We start from the raw sequence: 19981 nt of genomic DNA on the forward strand, positions 1-19981 counted from the left end.
ATCGCTTGAGATCACGGGTTCAATCCCGACCACGGCAGCCAAATTTCGACGTAGGCAAAGTACAAAAACGCCCGTGTAAATAGATTTAGGTGCTCCTTAAAGAACCCCTGGAAGCCAAAATTAATCTGTAGTCTGCCACTACAGCCTGCCTCATAATCCGATTGTGGTTTTGGCATGTACAGCCCCAAAATTCAATTAAAGTTTAACACTTCTGCCGCGACACGATGTGCCGTGTGAGGCACATCTTCTTCTTAGAGGTTATGAACAATGGCACACAACGCCCAAAGCAAACACGTCTCACTGTGTGTTCTGTGTACTACACAGACAAACAGCAGCGGTGCACACAAGGTAATGTTTAACATCAACTCAACACTCTCGTATTGGGCTAAACGCTGAAGAAATAAAAAATTCGCTATCAGCATTACCGCTAATTATCGTCAATCAAAGCAAATAGCAGAGAAAGCTTCACTTACATTGATTCCCACAGTGTGTGGGATCCGCATCATTTTTTCATAACCTAGGATTCCTTTTAGCAACCTAACAGTTAATATATCCTGAATGTACTGCACGCAACAAATGAAGTAAACAATATTAGCATTTAGCAAGACAGGTGAATGTGTGTGATCATGCATCATACGAAATAACGGAATTTAGAAAGGGGTCTTCAGTTTACTTGAAACCACAATTTTCAGCTGCCTTTGCATCCATCTTGTCACCAAGATGTGTCAATAAGAAATTATAAAGGCTGCCACGTTTTCAGAGTGCACATCACTATAGTTCCAATCATACACCTGGAAGCAAACTGGTATTGCCAATATCTACAGCTCAGCAGTGTCTTTGTATTCATTAGCCCATTTCTAGCAGGTCCACAGAAGACAATGCAAATCTTTAGGTGGGGCAGCGGGGACAAAATAAGCCTACAGGTCACACAAGATCGTGGCCCTCCACATATTCAATCCCTCTCCTTGTCCCTAGTTTAAGCATGGCATAGTTTCAACTCATTAGCTGTCACTATGTGCATAGCATAATATGCTCAATGTGAGTTTGACATGCCAAAAACACAAGGTCAAATTTGAAACATTATGTACACAGCAACACCCTCCATGACTTTCAATGCACCTACTCATCTACATGATTATCGTAATTAGGTAAAGTGGAAGAGAAACGCCCAATACTGGAAATGTCCCAATAACTTGTCTTGTCCCAATGTCTTGTGCAAAGTGAACCTACCTCATGTCCTCCTGTATTGAATATTGTCACTAATCTAATTCTCCACTACCCTTGGCCGTGTTTTCTTTCACATGGCATTAATTCAGCATGGCATCCGATCCCCCACTGGCTGCCTATTCTATGCAATTAGATGATAGGTGGAACATTAAGGGTTATGAAGATGGCAACATAGATTAAGGGTGCACTGTGGATTGCTGATATTCTAGTTGAGATAAAAGGAAGTGGAGTTGAACAGGTCATGTAATGCTTCCCTATATAAATGCATTAAATGACCCTAACAAGTTGAAAAGATTCCTCCTGTGATTTGTGCAGTGTTCATGAAAAAACGGTAACACAAAGGGAAGTGCACTGTTGATTTCCTTTTCCCCATTTCTGAATGGGGAAAATGAAAGCATACCAACTTGATCAGTTCTTGATCCTAATGAAATGTTGTAAATAACCACTTTTGTCTACAACTGGGAACTCAGACAACAAGGCAACAGTGTTTGTATGCCTCATTCGTACTTTTAACAAATGAGTTTGTTTCACACTTTTGTGCAGACATTATATTCTTTTGCAGCCTTGCCCTTGGAACTGATATATGCCAAGACAGATGTAGGAGTAATTTAATACCTTTATTAGGATGGCTACCATCAAAATTTAAAATTATATTGATTACATTCTGGGGTTTTATGTGTCAGAACGACGATCTGATTATGGAGCACGCCGCAGTGGGGGACCCTGGATTAATTTAAACCACCTGGGGTTCTTTAACGTGCACCCAATGCACGGTACATGGGTGTTTTTGCTTGATGGTTACCATCAGCAGCCGTTAGATTTAATCTCTACTGAAATATCCAACTGACACTGTAGTGGAGATGACGAATGACCTGCATGACTTTTCTGACAACACTTCGTGATAGCATGCATGATTATGCTAAATTAGTTGTAGCAGTAAGCTGTCATAATCTCCCGTGTTTTTCTACAAAGTAAACATTATTCCAAAATAGCAATTTAAACATTTATATACAATATGTTTATTATGAAGACACCTGTTGCCATGACAGCATAATAATTATGCTGAAGCTAGAATTCAGTGCCACGATGGAGCTGTAAGTGTGCCACTAACTGTTTTTCGTTGGTAAACAACCATGAAAGAAAGGTTAGCACAGTACCTTCAGTGGAGCCATGCTCAAGCGTTGCCGCTCCTTTTGAGCGGTCTTCACCACACCAAAGAGGATGTCCGTGTTCACAGTCCTCTCGTGAGCTTCATCTAGCACCACAACTGCATATCTGCAGTAATCGAAAGCCACATCAACAAGAAAGAACAAGGAAGAACAGTCTCAGTTGCACAAAACATTCAAAGCAGCACACAAACAAATTGTGCATCACCGCTACTTTGAAATCAAGCTTTATGTGCCACCAGAGAATGATTGTTCTTACCCCTTCCTGTTTTGTATTCTGTATTGCACTTCTTCATCCTTAATTTTTTTTTTTTTTTGGCACCAGTGTTCCATCAATATCATTGTAGTGCAGCTGGTTGATACACAAGTTCCAAGGTGGCAACAAACTAGGTTCAAGACTGGTTGTGGTGCTTTTTATTTTTACATCTTATTTTGCTGATATCGTGACATGATAATCTTGCCAGGGAGCTACTGTAGCAATGGCAACATATGCTGCTGTCACTAACGCAACTGAAATGTCCCTTTAACAGCTGCTGCCTCCCACCCTCCCTCCTCCTAAATTAATAATAAATGTGAAGGGGTTTATTTGCAATTAAAAACAAAGGGCTGTGGAAGATCCATTCCTATTTTATTGTTGTAAATTAGCAGCCTGAAACACTAAAAGAATATTTGGCCATTGTGCCACTTACCTTTGAAGCAGAGGGTCCAATAAGGCCTCTCGTAGCAACATGCCATCAGTCAAGTACTGCAATGTATCAACAACAATTTGCACTAAGGGGAACCCTTAAATTCTATTTGGATGTTGCAGAACAAGAGAAACTCCATTATCAGTCAGGCATGCAAATGTCTGCTTCAAAGCAGCCAATGATCTTAGGAAAGTGAGAATCTGCATTAAATCAATCAGACGTAGCAGAAACAAAAACTGCACGCACCTTGATCCTGGTAGCATTGCTAGTTGTGTCATCAAAGCGAACCGAGTAACCAACCTGCAAATGAGCAAAAAATGTTCAAGAAAATTGAAGATGTGATGCCGTTATGCTAGGTAAGGACTTACGCACCAAGCCACCAAGTTCGACACCCATTTCCATGGCAACTCTGTCGGCAACTGTGACTGCAGCCACTCTTCTTGGCTATGACAAAAGATGTTTTGGACTGTCACCAGTAAACAAAGAGCAAGCAAAGCACTTAACAATGACAGAAATTTAAAGCCATAAAAGACGGCAGAGGTTGGCCTGGAAAAGTTAGCTTGATACCGAAAAATGCCAGTACACTGTTTTGAGCAAATCAACAAAAATATGTGCCCACACCAGTTGCACAAGCTAGCACAATAATTGTTGTAGCAGCACCCATACAAATACTTCTGTCGACTTAGGTTCTGTCAGTATATTTAACTTGAATTATGGTCGATCTCAGACTGTTTTCAGCAGCTGACTGAGAACCTGTAAACAACTAAGTTGTGCCAGGATCTGCAACACTAGCCATCAACACAAAAAAAATTTTGTTTTAAGCGTTTGTCTCAACCCTCTTTTTTTGAAAATAGGTGGTCCCCTATAATTATTTCTGAAATACCCTTCAAACTGCGGGGTCTTGACCTATAGTTGCAACCAGACAAGGTTGACCTCTAATCTCGTATCATTGACCTACCCCCAACCCCATATACCTAACACTTCTCCAATGCAGCTGTTACTCCACGAGGCAGTTACTAATCCAACCAAGGGGCGGCACTGCCCTCTATATGCCCCCAGCTTTATTACCCTACTCAAACAAAACTTCATGTACCTAGCTTCACTTGAAGACCTCCAAATATTGTTTCATCATTAAAACATCACTTTAAATCATGCATAAAAGATTACCTATTTTTGCTTTTTTGCGTTGGATTGTATTTTATGCTGATGTATCCAAAACTAGCCACTAGGCTAAGGATCCAGATGATACTGTCAACCATATTGTATTACACCATGTCGGAATAAAGGTTCCTTCTACCCCGAGAACTCAAGGCACTCCATAATGTGAGAGAATGTTTAAGAATGTGGTAAATGATTATTGATTGCAGGTTGACCAGCAGTGACGACAAAGCAGAGAAAAAAATTAAAAAATTCTGGGGCTTTGCATATTAAAACTACGATCTGATTATATGAGGCATGCCGTAGCAGGGGACTCTGGATTAATTTTTACCACCTGGGGTAATTTAACGTGCACCCAATGCATGGTACACGGGCGTGTTTGCATTTCACCCCCATCAAAATGCAGCTGCCGCAGTTAGGATTTGATCCTGCGAGCTCGCGCTTAGCAGCGTAATGCCAAAGCCACTAAGCAAGCCACAGCGGGTACAAAGTAGAGCAAGCACACCAAATTGCATATCCACACTGACTTCAAACAGTGATAATGGCTAGGTTGCTGCTAACTCTTTTACATTGGCACCTCTCTTCAGCGACACTTAAAAGCATGAGCTGCACACTCATGCCTCATAGTAACTGAAAAGCAATTCACATCATAATAGCCCAGCCCTTCCCCCCCCACCCTAGTTGAGTTCTATTCAAATAATTTTTATTTTATTATGTGGCTTTTGTAAGATGACATGGATGCATGATCAATGGATATATGAATAAATACAGAAACAGTTCTGTGCTCATCTCCACTGGCTGTGTACCTCATGAATCAGACGATTGAAAATTGCTTTATCGCGGTAATAGAAGAAACAGCATCTGGCCACAAGTGCATAGGAAGACACTATTTTACAGCTTTCTCCGATTACAACCTTGAGGTACTGTCACATTGTAGTGACGGTGAAGAAGCAGACAGTAAGAAAAACTGTGACCAACAAAAACTAACTGTTTATAGGGTGAACTCGTGCCCAGAAAATCTAGTTACACTCAATGCACAACTATAACGGCGAGCACCAGTCGGCGTTCGGTGAAAATCTGATCGGCAGGTCAAGCGTGTTGAAAGGTTCCAGTGAAATCGCTGGTGCCTGTGTGCCTTCCAAAAAGTACAACACTATTCGGGTCGTGCGTACAATCTGATTACACAAGGTTTGGCGATGACATAGGCGACAAAAAGAATCAACAATAACATTATAGAAAGTTCCGGTGCATGTAGGCATGCCTTGTACCGAGCGATAACATTAAGTTGTTAATGCATGAAATGCGGTCCCCGGAAAAAGCATAAACAAGTACGCATGTCAATCGGCATCAATAAAATAGACCACCAGTAACACACCTGTGTAATGCCGATGATCCCTCGTTTTGTGAAGCCAGTGGCATGGAGATACTGCAGCAACGAAGTACAATGAAATTACCAACATACACTACACATGCTTGTAAACAAAAGAAAATAGCAGTCAAGCAGTTGGTCAGTCACTCAACTTAAGCCCTGTCTGACCAGGAAAAATACCTGTGGAAGCTGCGTCGTCTTTCCGCAAGCAGTCTCTCCTATAAGGATGACACAGTCCCTCTGCCTCACAACCCGCACCAACTCTTTTCTCACAGGGAAGATGGGCAATGCTTTACGCTGTTTGTGGAGGTGCGCCTTGATTCGGCGCCTTTCATTCTCTTCATCGTCTTCCACTGGGCCACTGGCGCTCACAGTACTGTTCACACGTGCCACAGCTGTGTCAGCGTAGTGCTCGATCACTGTGGATGGTGTGTCTTCAGAGTTTGTTCCAGCAGCACTGTCTGCGACAAAGTTGTGGTTCCTGGTACCACACAACGCGCTGGTGTCGGTGAGCTCTGGTGCACTGTCACTGCTCAGCCTCGGCTTTTTTACAACATCACTGCACAAGTCTGAACTTTCTGGTCCTTCTGTGCTTGAGAGTAATCTGCGCTTGCGATTTCGCCGCTTCTTCTTCTTCTGTTCCGGAGCCTGACTGACCGTCATTTTCGGATCTGGCTCAGCTGTCGGCACTGGAGTAGGTCTCTTGCTCTCCGTGATGACGGGGCGGTTTTTCAGGCGCTTTTTTTTCTTACTGCCACAGCGTGCTCTCCCAGCCTGATGGCATGTGTCAGACATCATCTTCTGTTGTTTGCATTGTTGAGCTTCGGTGTGGCCATCCCTGCAAAGGGAGCCAAATGTTATTACGGATACACAATGCTTCGAGTAACGACAGCCGTTTCCACATCAAAGCGGGATTCCCAAAATTTAACAGTCCTGAAGAAAAAAAACAGCGCAAAAGAGACGAGGACGATTAGCTGCCCATCAGTGGCACTTTCCGACAAAGAGATTGCCTTTTTGATGCGATAGGGAGGGAGTTCATGACATCACGGTGGTGCAATTCATTTTCATGTTTATAACCCTTGTTTCTTCACATAAAATTTTGGTTGGAAGTTAGCGCCTGTCTGTTGTACCTGTCTTCTCTTCGTCCTCATCTCTTTTGCGCTGTTTTTTTCTTCAAGTATGTTACACCAACTTGCCCACATCAAGCTCCTTCTGTTAACAGTCCTGGCACGACGAAGGAAGAAAATGGTGATGTAAGCTAAGACACGGGTGTGTTTGCATGCCGTTTTTTATCTTTCAGTTTTGACTAGATAACAGATAATTAATAATAATAGCCTCTCTGACAGATTTGAGTAGCAGGCACCGACAAAAGCCTACGTTTCTAGGCAACATGCTACTTTAATTTCGCAGAAAGGGTCTATCCCAATGTTTCTAATATTCACAATTTCGTTTCACGTGCAAGTGCAGTAATGCCGACTTTGAATTCGTCTGACGTCGTATGCAACTGTGACAAAAAAGTAAGAAGCGGAAGAAGCGGAAATAACAAGAACAAACAGTGTTCACTGGCACTTCAGCAAAATACGCAGCGTATCCCAGTAAAGTGATTAAAAAAGAACGTGTGAAGTTAGCAGTGACCCTAAGACAGGGCAGTAATAGACACGTGGAAACCTGTGCTGTGGAGAGCTCCACACGGTCAGCATTCGTTGCAAGCCTTCGAGAGAAAAGTATAACAAAGAGGCCGTGAAAACGACTCCAAAAGAAGCAAAGTATGCCACTACAATGCTTTTCTTCGTGAGTCAGAGTGCCGATTCCGGAAACGACAGTCCCAGATGCATCGACAAATGCTTGACCGCAGCTGCGTCTGCAAGTATCCTCGAACGGCAGGGCATAGCGGACGAGTATTTCTACGCGTGAATGCCGATTTCACGGGACCCCGCTCGCTAAATATGGCAAAATGGGCGCTTACGCTTTTCTCTTGAAGCGCTACCGACTGACATATTTCGCCTCTGCTCGAACGTCGTCCCGTTTTTTCTATTCCGCTGGGGGCTGACATGTTTTAGGTCACGTGTCTATAAATAAATGTACATACGCCACTGACGTCGCCGCAATCGCACGTGATGTGTGGATGAGTGCGGCCGCGTTCGCTCGCGAGACGTCGCCAACGTCGCGACCGTGGTTCTTCTCTTGAGTGTCCTTCGCTTCGTTTTCCTTCACCTTTACGTGAGGTTGAATAGCGGGTGGAGATTCTCGACGCATAAAAATGCGGCGCTATGCTTGACATGCTCAGTCTGCCGCGGAAACACGCCGCGAAAGGTCTGTTCGGCACGCCGGGTACAAGAGAAAAGCGATGTCGATGACTTCCTGGAGGGGGACGCCAAATGGGTTCGTACCGTGTTTCGTACCACCCGCTCCACAGCAGCTCGATCATTGATTAGCAGACAACACAAAAATGACTCTGAGGTCAGCCGGTTTATTTCCGCGTTTCTTTCTCAGGATCCGTCGCGCGATGTCCTCCGGAAATGATACGGCGGGTATCATTGTCATTGGCGACGAAATTCTACGTGGAGACATACGTGACACGAACGTGCATCACATCTGCTCGCGGCTGCGTGCTGTGGGCATCCGTGTGGAACGGGTGTCCATCATCCCCGACGTCGTGCCCGTAATCACCGAGGAAGTGCGCAAGTTCTCCGCCTCTTACAGCTACGTGTTCACATCGGGAGGCGTGGGGCCGACGCATGACGACGTCACGTACGAGAGTGTTGCCAAAGCGTTCGACGAAGACGTCTTTGTGCACCCCGAGGTGCTCGCATCTTACCAGACGCTCTACGGTCCCAGGTCTGAAGCCGAAATAGCGATCAGCAAGTTCGCGACCATTCCACGCTCTTCAAGAATACTCTTCGGTGACATACAACGGCCTAACAGGGTGCTACGGTTGCCTTTGGTGTGCGCCAAAAACGTGTACATGCTACCGGGTGTGCCTCTGGCACTCGAGGCTCTGTTTCCACTGTTCCTCAAGGATTGCGAGGAGAAAGGCCATAAGATCATGTATCTTACAGAGGTATTCATCAAGTCTGACGAGCTAAGCATAACAGCTACCCTGAACAAGGCCGTGGAGCAGTTCAAGAACAAAGTCAAGTTTGGATCCTACCCGACGTTGGACAGTAACTACTACCGCGTGCGCCTTGTTCTCGAAGGCGAGGAGGAGGAAGACGTGGCCGAAGCGAAAAAGTTTCTCCTAGACAACCTGCCAGCGGACTCGGTGACTCAGTTCGACCGTGATCCTTTGACCAATGCTTGGCAGAAACTGAGTACTTTGGCAGAGCGGAAGCCACACATTGCAGCAGCATTGAAAATTATTGAGGAGGCCGTCGCGAAGTACACGTTGGAGGGAGTTTGCTTGGGGTTCAGTGGTGGCAAGGATTGCACTGTTATTCTTCACATGCTATACTCTCTGCTTCAGAAGCAACTGAAGCCCGGTGAAACAGCGCTGCCGAAAATCCAGTGCCTCTTTATGCACAGTGAACACCTGTGGCCTGACACAATATCATTTATTCAGAACAGTGCAAAACTTTACAACTGTGAACTAACGACCATATCAGAAGGTAACTACAAGGCTGCTTTGCAGCAGTACCTAACCTCAAAACCCAGTGTCAAGGCTTTTTTTCTAGGAAATCGATCCACAGACCCTGGTGGTTCCAAGCTCAAGCCCTTCACTCCAACGGATGAAGGCTGGCCTCAGGTGATGCGTGTCTTCCCTGTGCTGGACTGGTCGTACAAGGATATCTGGGACTTCATACGTGACCTCAGTATTCCTTACTGTTCACTCTATGACCAAGGGTACTCATCAATTGGAGAGAATGAGGAGCCTAATCAAGTGCTTATGTACCTCGACAGTCGAGGTGCCAAGCGCTTCAAGCCAGCATACATGCTGGAAGATGCGAAGCTAGAGCGCTGTGGCAGGAAGTGAATTCGAGCAGGTACGCTACACATTGGAGGAGCTGTGTTGGTGAACTGGACTTTTTAATGATTTATATATGGCATTATTGTATAAAATTGGGTGTGCTTTACAACTGCCCTACTCTGTTAGGATATGTACATGCATGTGGTGGGTATAGCGTATTAAAATTTAGGATATTTACTGTTGTTGTTTTTAAGCTTTTTGTCTGCCCTTTCATTCATGAGTTAGTCAGCAACACAGGATCTGTGCTGAGTGGCCTTTTTGAATGTTTGCTTTGAGAAGGAAGTCCCAAACTCTCTGGCATATTTTATTGGCCGTGTGCATAATCTAATTTTTAAGTGCGGTAGGGTTTAAGCAGTGAAGAAAACTTGGTACACCAACTTACTTAATGATTAAATAAATGAAATGTGGTTCATACTGTACCTGAAGCAGCATCTACTTGTTTTCAAACAAGTTGCTTATTGTGTTTCTCGCTTGTGTTAAATGATGAACAAGTGAAAAACATTTTCTGCAAGTACTCTTTTTTTTTTTTTTCAATGGGAATGACGTTCTAATGACAAAAATACTTGATGCCATTTTCCATTTTATGCCGTGCATGCTGCTCTACCTTTGCTGAGCATATGCATCTAAAGCATCACTTGTGGGCTACAAAGCATGTCAGATGTGTACAAGCTACACTCCAAGTGGTACTTTATTTCTGCTGGTTAGAAGTAGGTCTCTTTGCATATGTGTGGCCAAATGTGCAGATGTGTAAATGTAAGGCTGTATAATTTTTTTTTTTTTCACCTTGTGAAATTTCGAAGAGCCAAGAGTTATAAGAAGACTTTGTAGGTGTGTATGGGGGGTAAAAGTGCATACACATCCTTGATTCTAAACACCATTTTTTTTTTCATAACAAAGAAATGTTTGGTTTATGATTACAGTTGATCGGTATTCACACTATGATTGCATGCCTCGAGCAAGGATCCATGTCATGACAGCTGCCTAAATGTCAACTCAGCCAGCAGTTCTATTTCTGTTATCTGAGTTGTCTAAGTATTTTCTGCTGCAAAAAACGTTCACAAATGACAAGAAAAACGAAATTCAGTACTTAGCAAGCATATGAGGTATTCATATCTGCACAATGATCTGCAGGAGAGGATGTTAAAAAAAAAAAAAAAAGCAGTCTGCACACCTTGCATCTCTGAGCTATCCCTAGGGAGTTTGTGTGTAAATGTCTCCAGTGCATGATTTCTGACAAATTATGGTTGAACAAGAGCATACCAAGATGTCGCTACCAGCACTTGTCTGCTTTTTTAGCACAGTGTAGTTTTTTTTTTTTTTTTTTTTTCTGCTGAACACTTAACAAGCCTCGAGCTAGTGCTGTCGAGATTAATGCACGGAAAGCTGGTGTGGGAATTCCAAGGTGACGTCGCCACCAATCTACTGCTCTTGCGTCCCCCCTGGCACATCAATCCCACAGTGATGAAGCCTCTGCTTACAGTAACACTGACCTATTTGGAATTCAAGCAATGTAAAATTCATCATATTCGGAACAAAGCGCCAACAAACAAGGAAATTCGAAAAGTAGACAAATAGCCGCCCATGTTTCAGATATATTAAAATCTATCAATCTAGCCCAACTTAAAGGGCCCCTACCAGGCCACATAGCAAATTTTGGTTACACGCTGGAAGTTGTTACGTGCCTTCTAGGAGTGTTCCACCGCAAGAATGTTTCAAATTAGTACATTAATAGCAGAGATAGAAATATTTGAAGCGCCGGGCGAACCCATGATTTCAGGAGGCGAGCTTCACCGCCAGCTCTCTCCACGTCATGGGCCCCTCTTTCTTTCTTTCTTTCTTTCTTTCTCTCTCTCTCTTTTTTTTTTCTCGGGCGTTTTTGCTGAGTGACACATTTCCGGTGACGGTCTCGCGCGCGAGCTGTTGCGTTTTTTTTTTTTTTTTTTTTTTTTTTTTTTGCGCGCTCTGCGCAAGAACACCTTTAGCGGTATAAGGATATACGTGGTAAATGTCTGCCGCAGTCACGAGCACTGAGGCAGACGCAAGCAGGTCAAAGAGCACGATCGCGCATTGGAACCCAGTAGAAAAGGGCTCATAGTTTCGCTGCCTGCGCGCGCGTCTTCAAGGGACACTACAGGCAATTATTAAGTCAAGCTAAAGGGATAGATTACTGCTCGGTAGCGTCACTATTATCGCGAACAGATCTTTTGTAACCGAGAAATTAAGGTAAATCCAGGACACAATTATAGTCTCCCCGGGACATTCTAGTACTAGCCTGATGATGAAGGCACCCCACATTATAATTCTATCACTGCTACTCAACTGCGCGTAATAGAAACATAATTGTATTTCATTTTAAGACGAAAGAAAATGCTAGTTGTCCGGTTATATTCGATTTTTAGAAAAATAACTCATTGACTTTATTATCCTTGACAACGACGCGGGCAGTTGAAAGGTTCCGTTTTCGCTCGACTTTCCGCCGCCCGTGCTTTTGCGTTTCAGTAGTTTCGTTATCGCGTTGTGCTGCGCTCGTTTGGCTGACACGCAAAACTCGCACAAACTGCAAGTAGCAGAGAATTCCACTTCCATGTGATGTCGCGGGATGCCCGAACCGTCCAACGCTCCGTCTCTGGGTGCGACTGTTTTCACAACAAATCCATGCAGGGGCGGGACCTCGCCTCGATGACCGCATCACTATTTTCTTTTTTCTTCCTTTCTGTTTGGCGGCGTTGGAACGAAGTAACACGCTGGGCTGTTGGTGACTATAACTGTGCCTTCTGTTAAGGGCTCGATGCTATTCCTAAATAAACGTATCACTCTTTTGATGGTCCAAATATAATCTCACTATCAGGGAGGGAGCAGTCTACCTGACTGGAGCAGTACTTTTTTATTTGGGGTGTTGCTGCGCTCCGCAACACCTCAACGTGTTGAGGTGTTGCGGAGCGTCGGCGCCCGGCACCACAGCTTCCGCCGTGGCACCGGGGCACAACCGACCGCGCCGCCAAACAGAGAGGGAAAAAAGAAAATGGTGATACCAAGAAAGAAAATTAACTTCTTGCCGAGGCGGGATTCGAACCCCCGTCCCACAGCGAGCGTCGTAACCACTAGGCCATACAAGCATTCATGCGAACCACATGATTGCGTTCGAGCGTCTTCGTCAAAAAAAAAAAATGGTGATGCGTCATCGGAGGTGAGGCGAGGCCCCGCCCCTGCACGGATTTGTTGTGAAAACAGTCGCACCCTCTGTCTCTGCTCAGTTTCTCCATGGCCGCGCGTTTGCGTTTTGCGCAGAAAACTGTAGCGCCTTCTATCGCGCGTCGTTTTACTCACCGACGGCAGTAACACCGTTACTAGGTAATCTAGTAACGTTGGGCAGTAAAGGGTGGTGATGGCATAGAGTTAATAAACTGACTCTAGAGGGAAAGCTGGGCCGAAAAGGGGGGGACCGCTAGGGCGCCGCCATCTGGTAACTTGTCAATGTGGCCAGCGCAATTATTTTTGAGAGATGAAAACGCCTTATGCTATGTCATAAAAAACGAATACCTGATGGCTTTATGATGGTGATGTGTGAATATTAAGCTTACAGGAAGTGCTTGCTAACGTAATTTATGCAATTCACGATGTACTCGTTCATTCAGTAACGCATAACGGAAGTTTCGGTTTCGGATATTTTTTATTTGTGTTTTCGGATGCGTGGTAGTTTCGTTTGGTATAGTTTAGCTTTGACATGTGATCGCGCGACGACATCGGTTGACGCGATGTCTGGCATTTCCCTCCACACGTAAGTAAACGTGCCTGGCTTGTTCAGAACACCACGCGAGTAGACAGCTTTCGTGATTCATCGCAATCGTTCGAGAAGCATCACAGTACAGCATCTTTTTTTACGTATTGCTTGTCAAGTGACACTTGCAACAGCAAACAGGGAAGCCTTAACAGCTGTACGGTATTTTCGCTAGTGCGTGACCGTTGACAACCACATACCGCCGGAAATTTTAACAGAGTTATCATTGGGTTTCGTAAATGCCAGCTGCCCGGCTGTACGGCCAACACCTCCCACACCCACGCGCACACGGCTGCACACATGCTACAATCTATAGGTTGCCAGATTAAAACTGATTACTATCGCCAAGTCTAGCAAGCGTTTCAGGAGCTGGCAACATCAGCGTATCATAATGGCGGCGCTCTTGCGGGGTCGATTTCAATGCATGGGCCCTATGGGCAGCTTGCCCTCTAGAGTCAGTTTATTAACTCTATGGGTGATGGCGTATGCAATGTCCCCGCTCGGGGGCGGGTGATTTGAATTGCGCTAAAGGTATCTGCGGACTCTTCAGACGGAATTTTCTCGTCAATAGTGTCTTTTCTTGTCCCGAAACAAGAGCTGCAAGTTTTCTGGAATAGAATTTTAACAGTCCACTTTCGACTTAGTATTTGCCTTCAGTCATGCCCTTAGTGTCCATTTCACGACGTGGAAACGAGCAGACGAAACGGAAGTACGTCCATCTTGCTACGGAACGGAGTAAAACAAAGACTCGTAGATATTCGGTTTGTAGGTTTTATTATTTCTCTAAACTTTAAATCGTCTGTTGAAGCAACAGGTCAAACAAATAACTGCTGTTACCTTGAATAATTATCGAAGTCACGTGTCACTGTGAGTGATGTCACAGCACTGCAGTTAAGTCGACTTTACGGCTCGGAGCGCGGCGCCCGTGAGGAGAAGGGCGCGCTGCGTTTGGTTTGAAATTTCAGCTCTTCGCTGCGCGTATAGCGATGTAATGCTGTGCAGACACGATCGTTAGCGCGCATTGTATGCACTGCGCTTGTCAGCTCAAAATGGGCAAACCTAGTGAGGGGAAGGGAGTACTGACATGACATTTACGACTTTTCATTTCTTTTTTTTTTTTTTTTCTTTTTGCTAAGTGAAGGTCCTCCACCTCTAATCTAAACCCCAGAAAGAATCCGAGGGCAACTAAGCACTGCTTACGTGTTGTGAATGCGAAAGCATTAATGTCCAATTGAACGCCGCTGAGCGGTCCTTCGAGTTTTGCGCTGCGAGTAATGTACGGTAGAGGTACACCCTGCCACAATAGTTTACGGACCACGGGATCTCAGAAAACATTCAATTCCCGCGCAGCGCCTGTAGCAGCAGCCAGTAAAACTGCGTACAAAAGTGTTAGCATATTCTATTCGAGGCCCGAAATGCAAATGCCAGGCCGAGTTGTGAGGCTGTGGAGATATTCAGTTTTTTTTTTCCCTCAGATTTTGTGGCCAGGCGTACGTACTGCCCGAGCCAGCAAGCAACATCAGCAGCAGCCTGCGGTGCCAACGCCACATGCCACCGAGGTCCTGCGCGACGAGAGAGCGAGGAAGCAGCAGCGGCCGCCAAGGCGGACAGGCGCGCGCAGCACCTAAGCCTAGTTGGAGTGAGATACAAACCGCGCGCCGATTTTTGAGAGCTCTGGTGACGTGGCGTCGCAGTCAATGGGAATTAAGGTGCCGTGTCGCTGCTATACAGACGCCGGCTTTTTCGCTCAATGGGCCATGTGATGCTTTCGCATCTAAAACAGGGGCAAGCTTGTTCAGTGTCCGGTGCGCTCAGTGCACTAAATAGCTTATAATAGCACTTGCACGAACCAGTTTCGGTTACGTTTTCCCGGAGGTAAACGTATCGTGAATGCATGTAAAGACGGTGGTTACGCAGGAGCAGGACATCAAAGAGAGAGAGAGAGAGGGGGGGGGGGGCGCTTTAGCACTCGATCCGACTGGCTCAATTGTCTGCAATGCGTCTATGCTGCGACTCATTGGGAGACGTAGGCAGCATCATCGAGCGAGCCGTATCGAGGGCCAGAACGTCGCCCGATGCCGTGCTCCCACGTGGCCACCTTCTGGGACACTCCCACATGATATGGCGGAAGGTGGCTCGGGGTTCCGCGTAGAACCTGCAGGCTGGAAACCTTTGCACATTGACATCACTGTTCCTATCACGCTCAAGGACACTGAAGGCGCCACTCCGAAGTCGCGCCACGAGCCACAAAATTTCGGGCATGCACGGCTAGCGCGGTGTGCACCCGTTGATTGTGGTGACCACCGGTAGGGAGCGATGAACGCAGTCGATCGAACAAAAATGGACAACTTACCCGCCGTGGTTGCTTAGTGCACGGCTATGGTGTTGGGCTGCTAAGCACGAGGTCGCGGGATCGAATCCCGGCCGCGGCGGCCGCATTTCGATGGGGGCGAAATGCGAAAACACCCGTGTACTTAGATTTAGGTGCACGTTAAAGAACCCCGGGTGGTCGAAATTTTCCGGAGTCCCCCACTACGGCGTGTCTCATAATCAGATCATGGTTTTGGCACGTAAAACCCCCATAACTTAATTCCTTTTTTAAATATGGACAACTTAAATGAGCACGGCGGTGATTTAATTGTTGCCGCGGAAGGCAGACTATACGGCTGGGAATCGGGGTATAGCGGCAATGCAGGTAGGGGATATACACCTTAATGTATAGGACAGCGCACTAGTACAGGTTGCCACTATTCGAGCGAGAAGGAAGAGAATCAAATGCGTCCTCGTTGCGGCAGGTCTTAATGTCATCGCACCAGAAATCGTAGGCCACGTGGAAGGTCACTTCATGACACATTGGCTAGCCACGAAATACAAAACTCCTGGAAAACTTACAGAAATGACTAGAAAAACGTCTGGACATTTTGAAGTGGTTTTTGAAAACGTTTGCAGGAACTCCACTTCTAGAGTATATTTAGATATTGTTGTTTTTGAGCGAGAATTTCATTGTACATTGCCGTGAACTTAACTGCATGTAGATTGTAAAATATTTGTGAAAAAAAAAAAGATATGTCCAGAGAGACGGTTTCTTGTACATTAAAAATGACACTCTTGATTCGGCGCATGCACTATGCGTTTAGGAAAATATTATTCGCACTTTGCGTGATGGCCACGTAGAAGGTTAAAAAAAAGAAAGAAAAAAGAAAAACCGAACGTGTTTTCACCTTATGGGCAAAGAGTATTCACACTACTTGCGATAAATGCGTTTATGCAAAAACAGCGTTCATGATCATTCACCATGTGGGTTGGAACGATATTGTGATGTGTGGAGGGTGCTCATTTGCCGTACAGGTTAATCAACATACGACAAATGTGGCATCTGCCATTTTGGGGGAATTCGCATTGGGTCACAATTACATGCAACGCCGGCGGCTCTCCCCGTGCGATGCACTTTCATGACAGGTGGCTGAACTTAGGCTCGATGTCGAGTTGGCACGTGCAGGCGGGGAAAAGGCTAGGCGGGCAGGCAGTGGTAAACTCTAGGGCCGTGCGAATAGCAGTTTTTGAGACCGAATCGAATACGCATCGAATAGTGCCACAAGCGAATCGAATAGTTTGCGAATAATGTAGAGCCTTCTCACCTTTAACAGCAAACAATTTTTTTACGTCCTAGTACTGAAAACATGATAAAGTTTCTGTCATTACACTGCACATTGTAAAGCATGCTTTATAAAAGCAGAAAGGGAACCCCCCTATAAGGCCTGACTCTCTGGGTCCTCCAGTAGCCGGCGTGACGCTATCAAAGCGAAATGACTGTCGGGTACTTCGGAAATGGGCTTTCCGATCAGTGAAACGTGCGTTCTCCGCACCGCCCTCTCGTATCGACTGCTGGCAAATTTCACACCCTCGGCTTTTCTATGCTTCATTATCTGTGTTACTTGTACCCTTTCCCCAAGATAAGAAAAAAAATGATACATTGACGCCGCCTACCCACTTTTTTCAGAACGTACCTTCCGTTAGGCAAGTACCCAAGCGCAAGATATTCTTTAGACCAAGTACGTGGGCATTCGAGGGCACTCTGTTGAAAAGTAACACGTGATTAGTTATATGAGCCACTACCTTCTGTAGCGTGGCCGGCGTGCTTATATCTGGATGTGGCCTACATTCCTTGATCTAGGAAATGGAGACCAACCCAGCTCCTGAGGCCAATTATTCCAATCGTTCAAAGCCCGCCGGTAATTTCAAACCTCCACCACCGAGGTACTCATATTTGCTTTGCACAATGCTCGCTGGTCGTGGATAAACAAAAGTTCGTCGTCATGCGTCTTTAACACATATAGCGCGGCTACGACGTCAAAATCGGTTCAGTCAAATCGTGTCAGGTCACAGAAAAAAAAAAAAAAATTGGAGGACGCTTAAGCTCTGCCTTTAAGAGTGGAACGCGATATCATTCAAAGATCCCTGGCTGCTTATCAGGCTTTTTTCTCGTTCATTCAAATTGCAGTCCGACGCTACCACGTCTGTAGGCTGTGGCTAAGTCGTACTTTACGATTTTTCTGACGAATTTTACCTTGAGAAATTCAATTTTTGTTCAATAACGCCTTGCGTAACGCGAAGGGCTTGCCCGCGGTCGGGGTGGTTCGGCATGATTATTTCCGCCAACTACGCCGGCGCTTACGCCGGATTTTTTGCGACACGGAGGCCTTAACGCTATCGCGTTAACAGTTAAAATCGTTTCAGGGTCCTTTTAACGCATGCACAGGAGACCTCACGGTCGCAGAGAACTTCTTTCTTGCAGACGTCGAACTCCAAGCCTCCAGAGCTGGGCAGTCACTGAAGGTAGTATACAATATACTCTTGCAAAATCGTGCGTGGTGTTCAATTGAATCTCAACAGAAAATATATTAGAATCAATAAAGAGTCAATAGAAACAAAAGCATCTATAACAATTTTCTAAGGGCATATCTGTGATGATATATATCATGAGTTACTTTCCGAGTACCTTGAGACTGCATAAACAATCAGGGAAGATACGTATCAGCATCGGCACTTACTTTATTATTTTCATTGTTACATTTAATAAAGCTGTGCTTTGCTTCGGAAGAAAATTCCGCTGCTTAAGTGCAATTAGCGCTCGCAAATATTCGCGTTGTTTAGTCTGCACAAAGCTGCGCGAATGCCGTTTTCGTTTTTTTTTTTTTTTTTTCTTACGCTTGCTTATGTTACACGCTTATTTTGTTACATGAGAAACCTCGCATTCACACGTCAGTTTTTCGTTGCCCAGCTTATAAACTTCTTAAGTGCTGCCGTTTTTTGTACTCGAACAGTCGGTGTAAAGTCACTCACTATACCTCCGATTATTACGGCACTTTGCGGTCGCCTCTCGCGCGAATGGTGCTCGACCAGGCGGTGCGCCGTTCGCGACGTAGACTTTCCCTCTGTGGTTGGCGACAAGAGGCTAGCTGACTCTAGAATGCACTATCGCTTTCTCGTCGAAAATTTACCAATGTTACGTGAAAGCAGCCATCGACGGCGTCCCTTTTTTTTAATAAAGCGAACAGATGTAAATGACGCATTCGGTGACATGTAACATACGCTGACCACTCTGTCACACTAACCGTCCGCAAGAAAAAGTCCATCTTGTTATCTGCACTTGCTATACAGCTAAAATGCACCTGGAATTACACTGATATGCATGGAAACTAAATTACACTTGTGCAACACTAGAAAGGCCAATCTCGTTATGAGCGGAGGCTTGGTATATGCCAGGAAAGGATGAGTGGTGACGTCATCTTAAGGTTATCGCACTGGCACCACGTGACGATACGGACTTTAATGAAATCTGCCAGGGAATAGTTATAACTGTTTATCGAAACGGAAGGTTTACGTCACGTTCTAAAAGCGACAAACACTAAACCCAACAAGCTTGGAAATATTAAATTTCTGCGCATGTACGGCTAGAAGGCGCAAAAAGGAGCAAGAAAAAAAAAAAAAACTTTTTGACACCACACATACATGCGGTGCTGTAGTTTGGGCGCAAAATAAAAATGTTCTTCTCTTGTGTGATCAGTCTTTCCCGCCGTATAAACGCACATAGAGGCTTCAAAGGATATACTTGGTTGGTATGGACTGATTTAGTGCTACGATTTAGTGTCCCTTTAAGAAAACACCGCGAACGTGCTGAAAAGTGCTGAAATATCGCAACTCGAAAATTTATTAAGATAGAAACGCATTTTTACGCGCACACGTGAACACTTCACGGGCAATATACGGGCACAAAAAACCGGGAACGAAGCATGATGCTAAATGCATTCAGAACCGCCATTGCAAAAGATTATAGTGAACTATTCAAGCCACCACCGAAATTGTGCGCAAACTATATATGCTGAAATCAGAAATGCCCCCGTTCGCTCTGTGTTTCCTCGAGATGAACACACGCGAACTTGCCCACGTCATAGTTTTCTTTAACGTCTTGGCTCAGCTGGCGGCAGACATCATATATAAAACAAAAAAAGGTACTGACGTCATAGCGGGGACGCTAAATTTTAAATACGTACGCTATCTCTCTACGTGTGCCATTTAATAACATATTCCATGGAAACTCGACGATGCTGAAAAATCACTAGCTGCGACTTT

The 19981-nt window shown here is 45.1% G+C and overlaps 2 protein-coding genes across 4 annotated transcripts in view; one reads left to right on the forward strand and one right to left on the reverse strand.

Annotated features, from left to right (window-relative positions):
- The window catches only part of LOC119442177 (ATP-dependent RNA helicase DHX33), a 35319-nt gene extending 27634 nt beyond the window's left edge, over window positions 1–7685 (reverse strand). The window contains exons 1-7 of one of the 3 annotated variants that reach the window (XM_037706940.2): window positions 7573–7685; window positions 5787–6444; window positions 5613–5663; window positions 3452–3523; window positions 3326–3379; window positions 3083–3138; window positions 2385–2502 (exon numbers count right to left, since the gene is read on the reverse strand). In XM_037706940.2, the coding sequence (XP_037562868.1) occupies window positions 2385–2502; window positions 3083–3138; window positions 3326–3379; window positions 3452–3523; window positions 5613–5663; window positions 5787–6404 (969 nt within the window). In that variant the 5' untranslated portion in view covers window positions 6405–6444; window positions 7573–7685. Of the gene's footprint in view, window positions 1–2384; window positions 2503–3082; window positions 3139–3325; window positions 3380–3451; window positions 3524–5612; window positions 5664–5786; window positions 6445–7274; window positions 7450–7572 lie in introns of those variants that run through there. The other 2 variants (XM_049661937.1, XM_037706938.2) reach the window with 2 other exon arrangements.
- A 73-nt stretch (window positions 7686–7758) lies between these two features.
- On the forward strand, window positions 7759–9989 carry LOC119442178 (FAD synthase). The gene is made up of 2 exons (XM_037706941.2): window positions 7759–7988; window positions 8100–9989. Exons 1-2 carry the CDS (start codon window positions 7954–7956, stop codon window positions 9574–9576), a joined length of 1512 nt encoding a protein of 503 aa, XP_037562869.1. The 5' UTR covers window positions 7759–7953; the 3' UTR covers window positions 9577–9989.
- The last annotated feature ends 9992 nt before the right edge of the window (window positions 9990–19981 follow it).

Source organism: Dermacentor silvarum, chromosome 2, assembly GCF_013339745.2.
Source record: "Dermacentor silvarum isolate Dsil-2018 chromosome 2, BIME_Dsil_1.4, whole genome shotgun sequence".
NCBI classification, from domain to species: Eukaryota; Metazoa; Arthropoda; class Arachnida; order Ixodida; family Ixodidae; genus Dermacentor; species Dermacentor silvarum.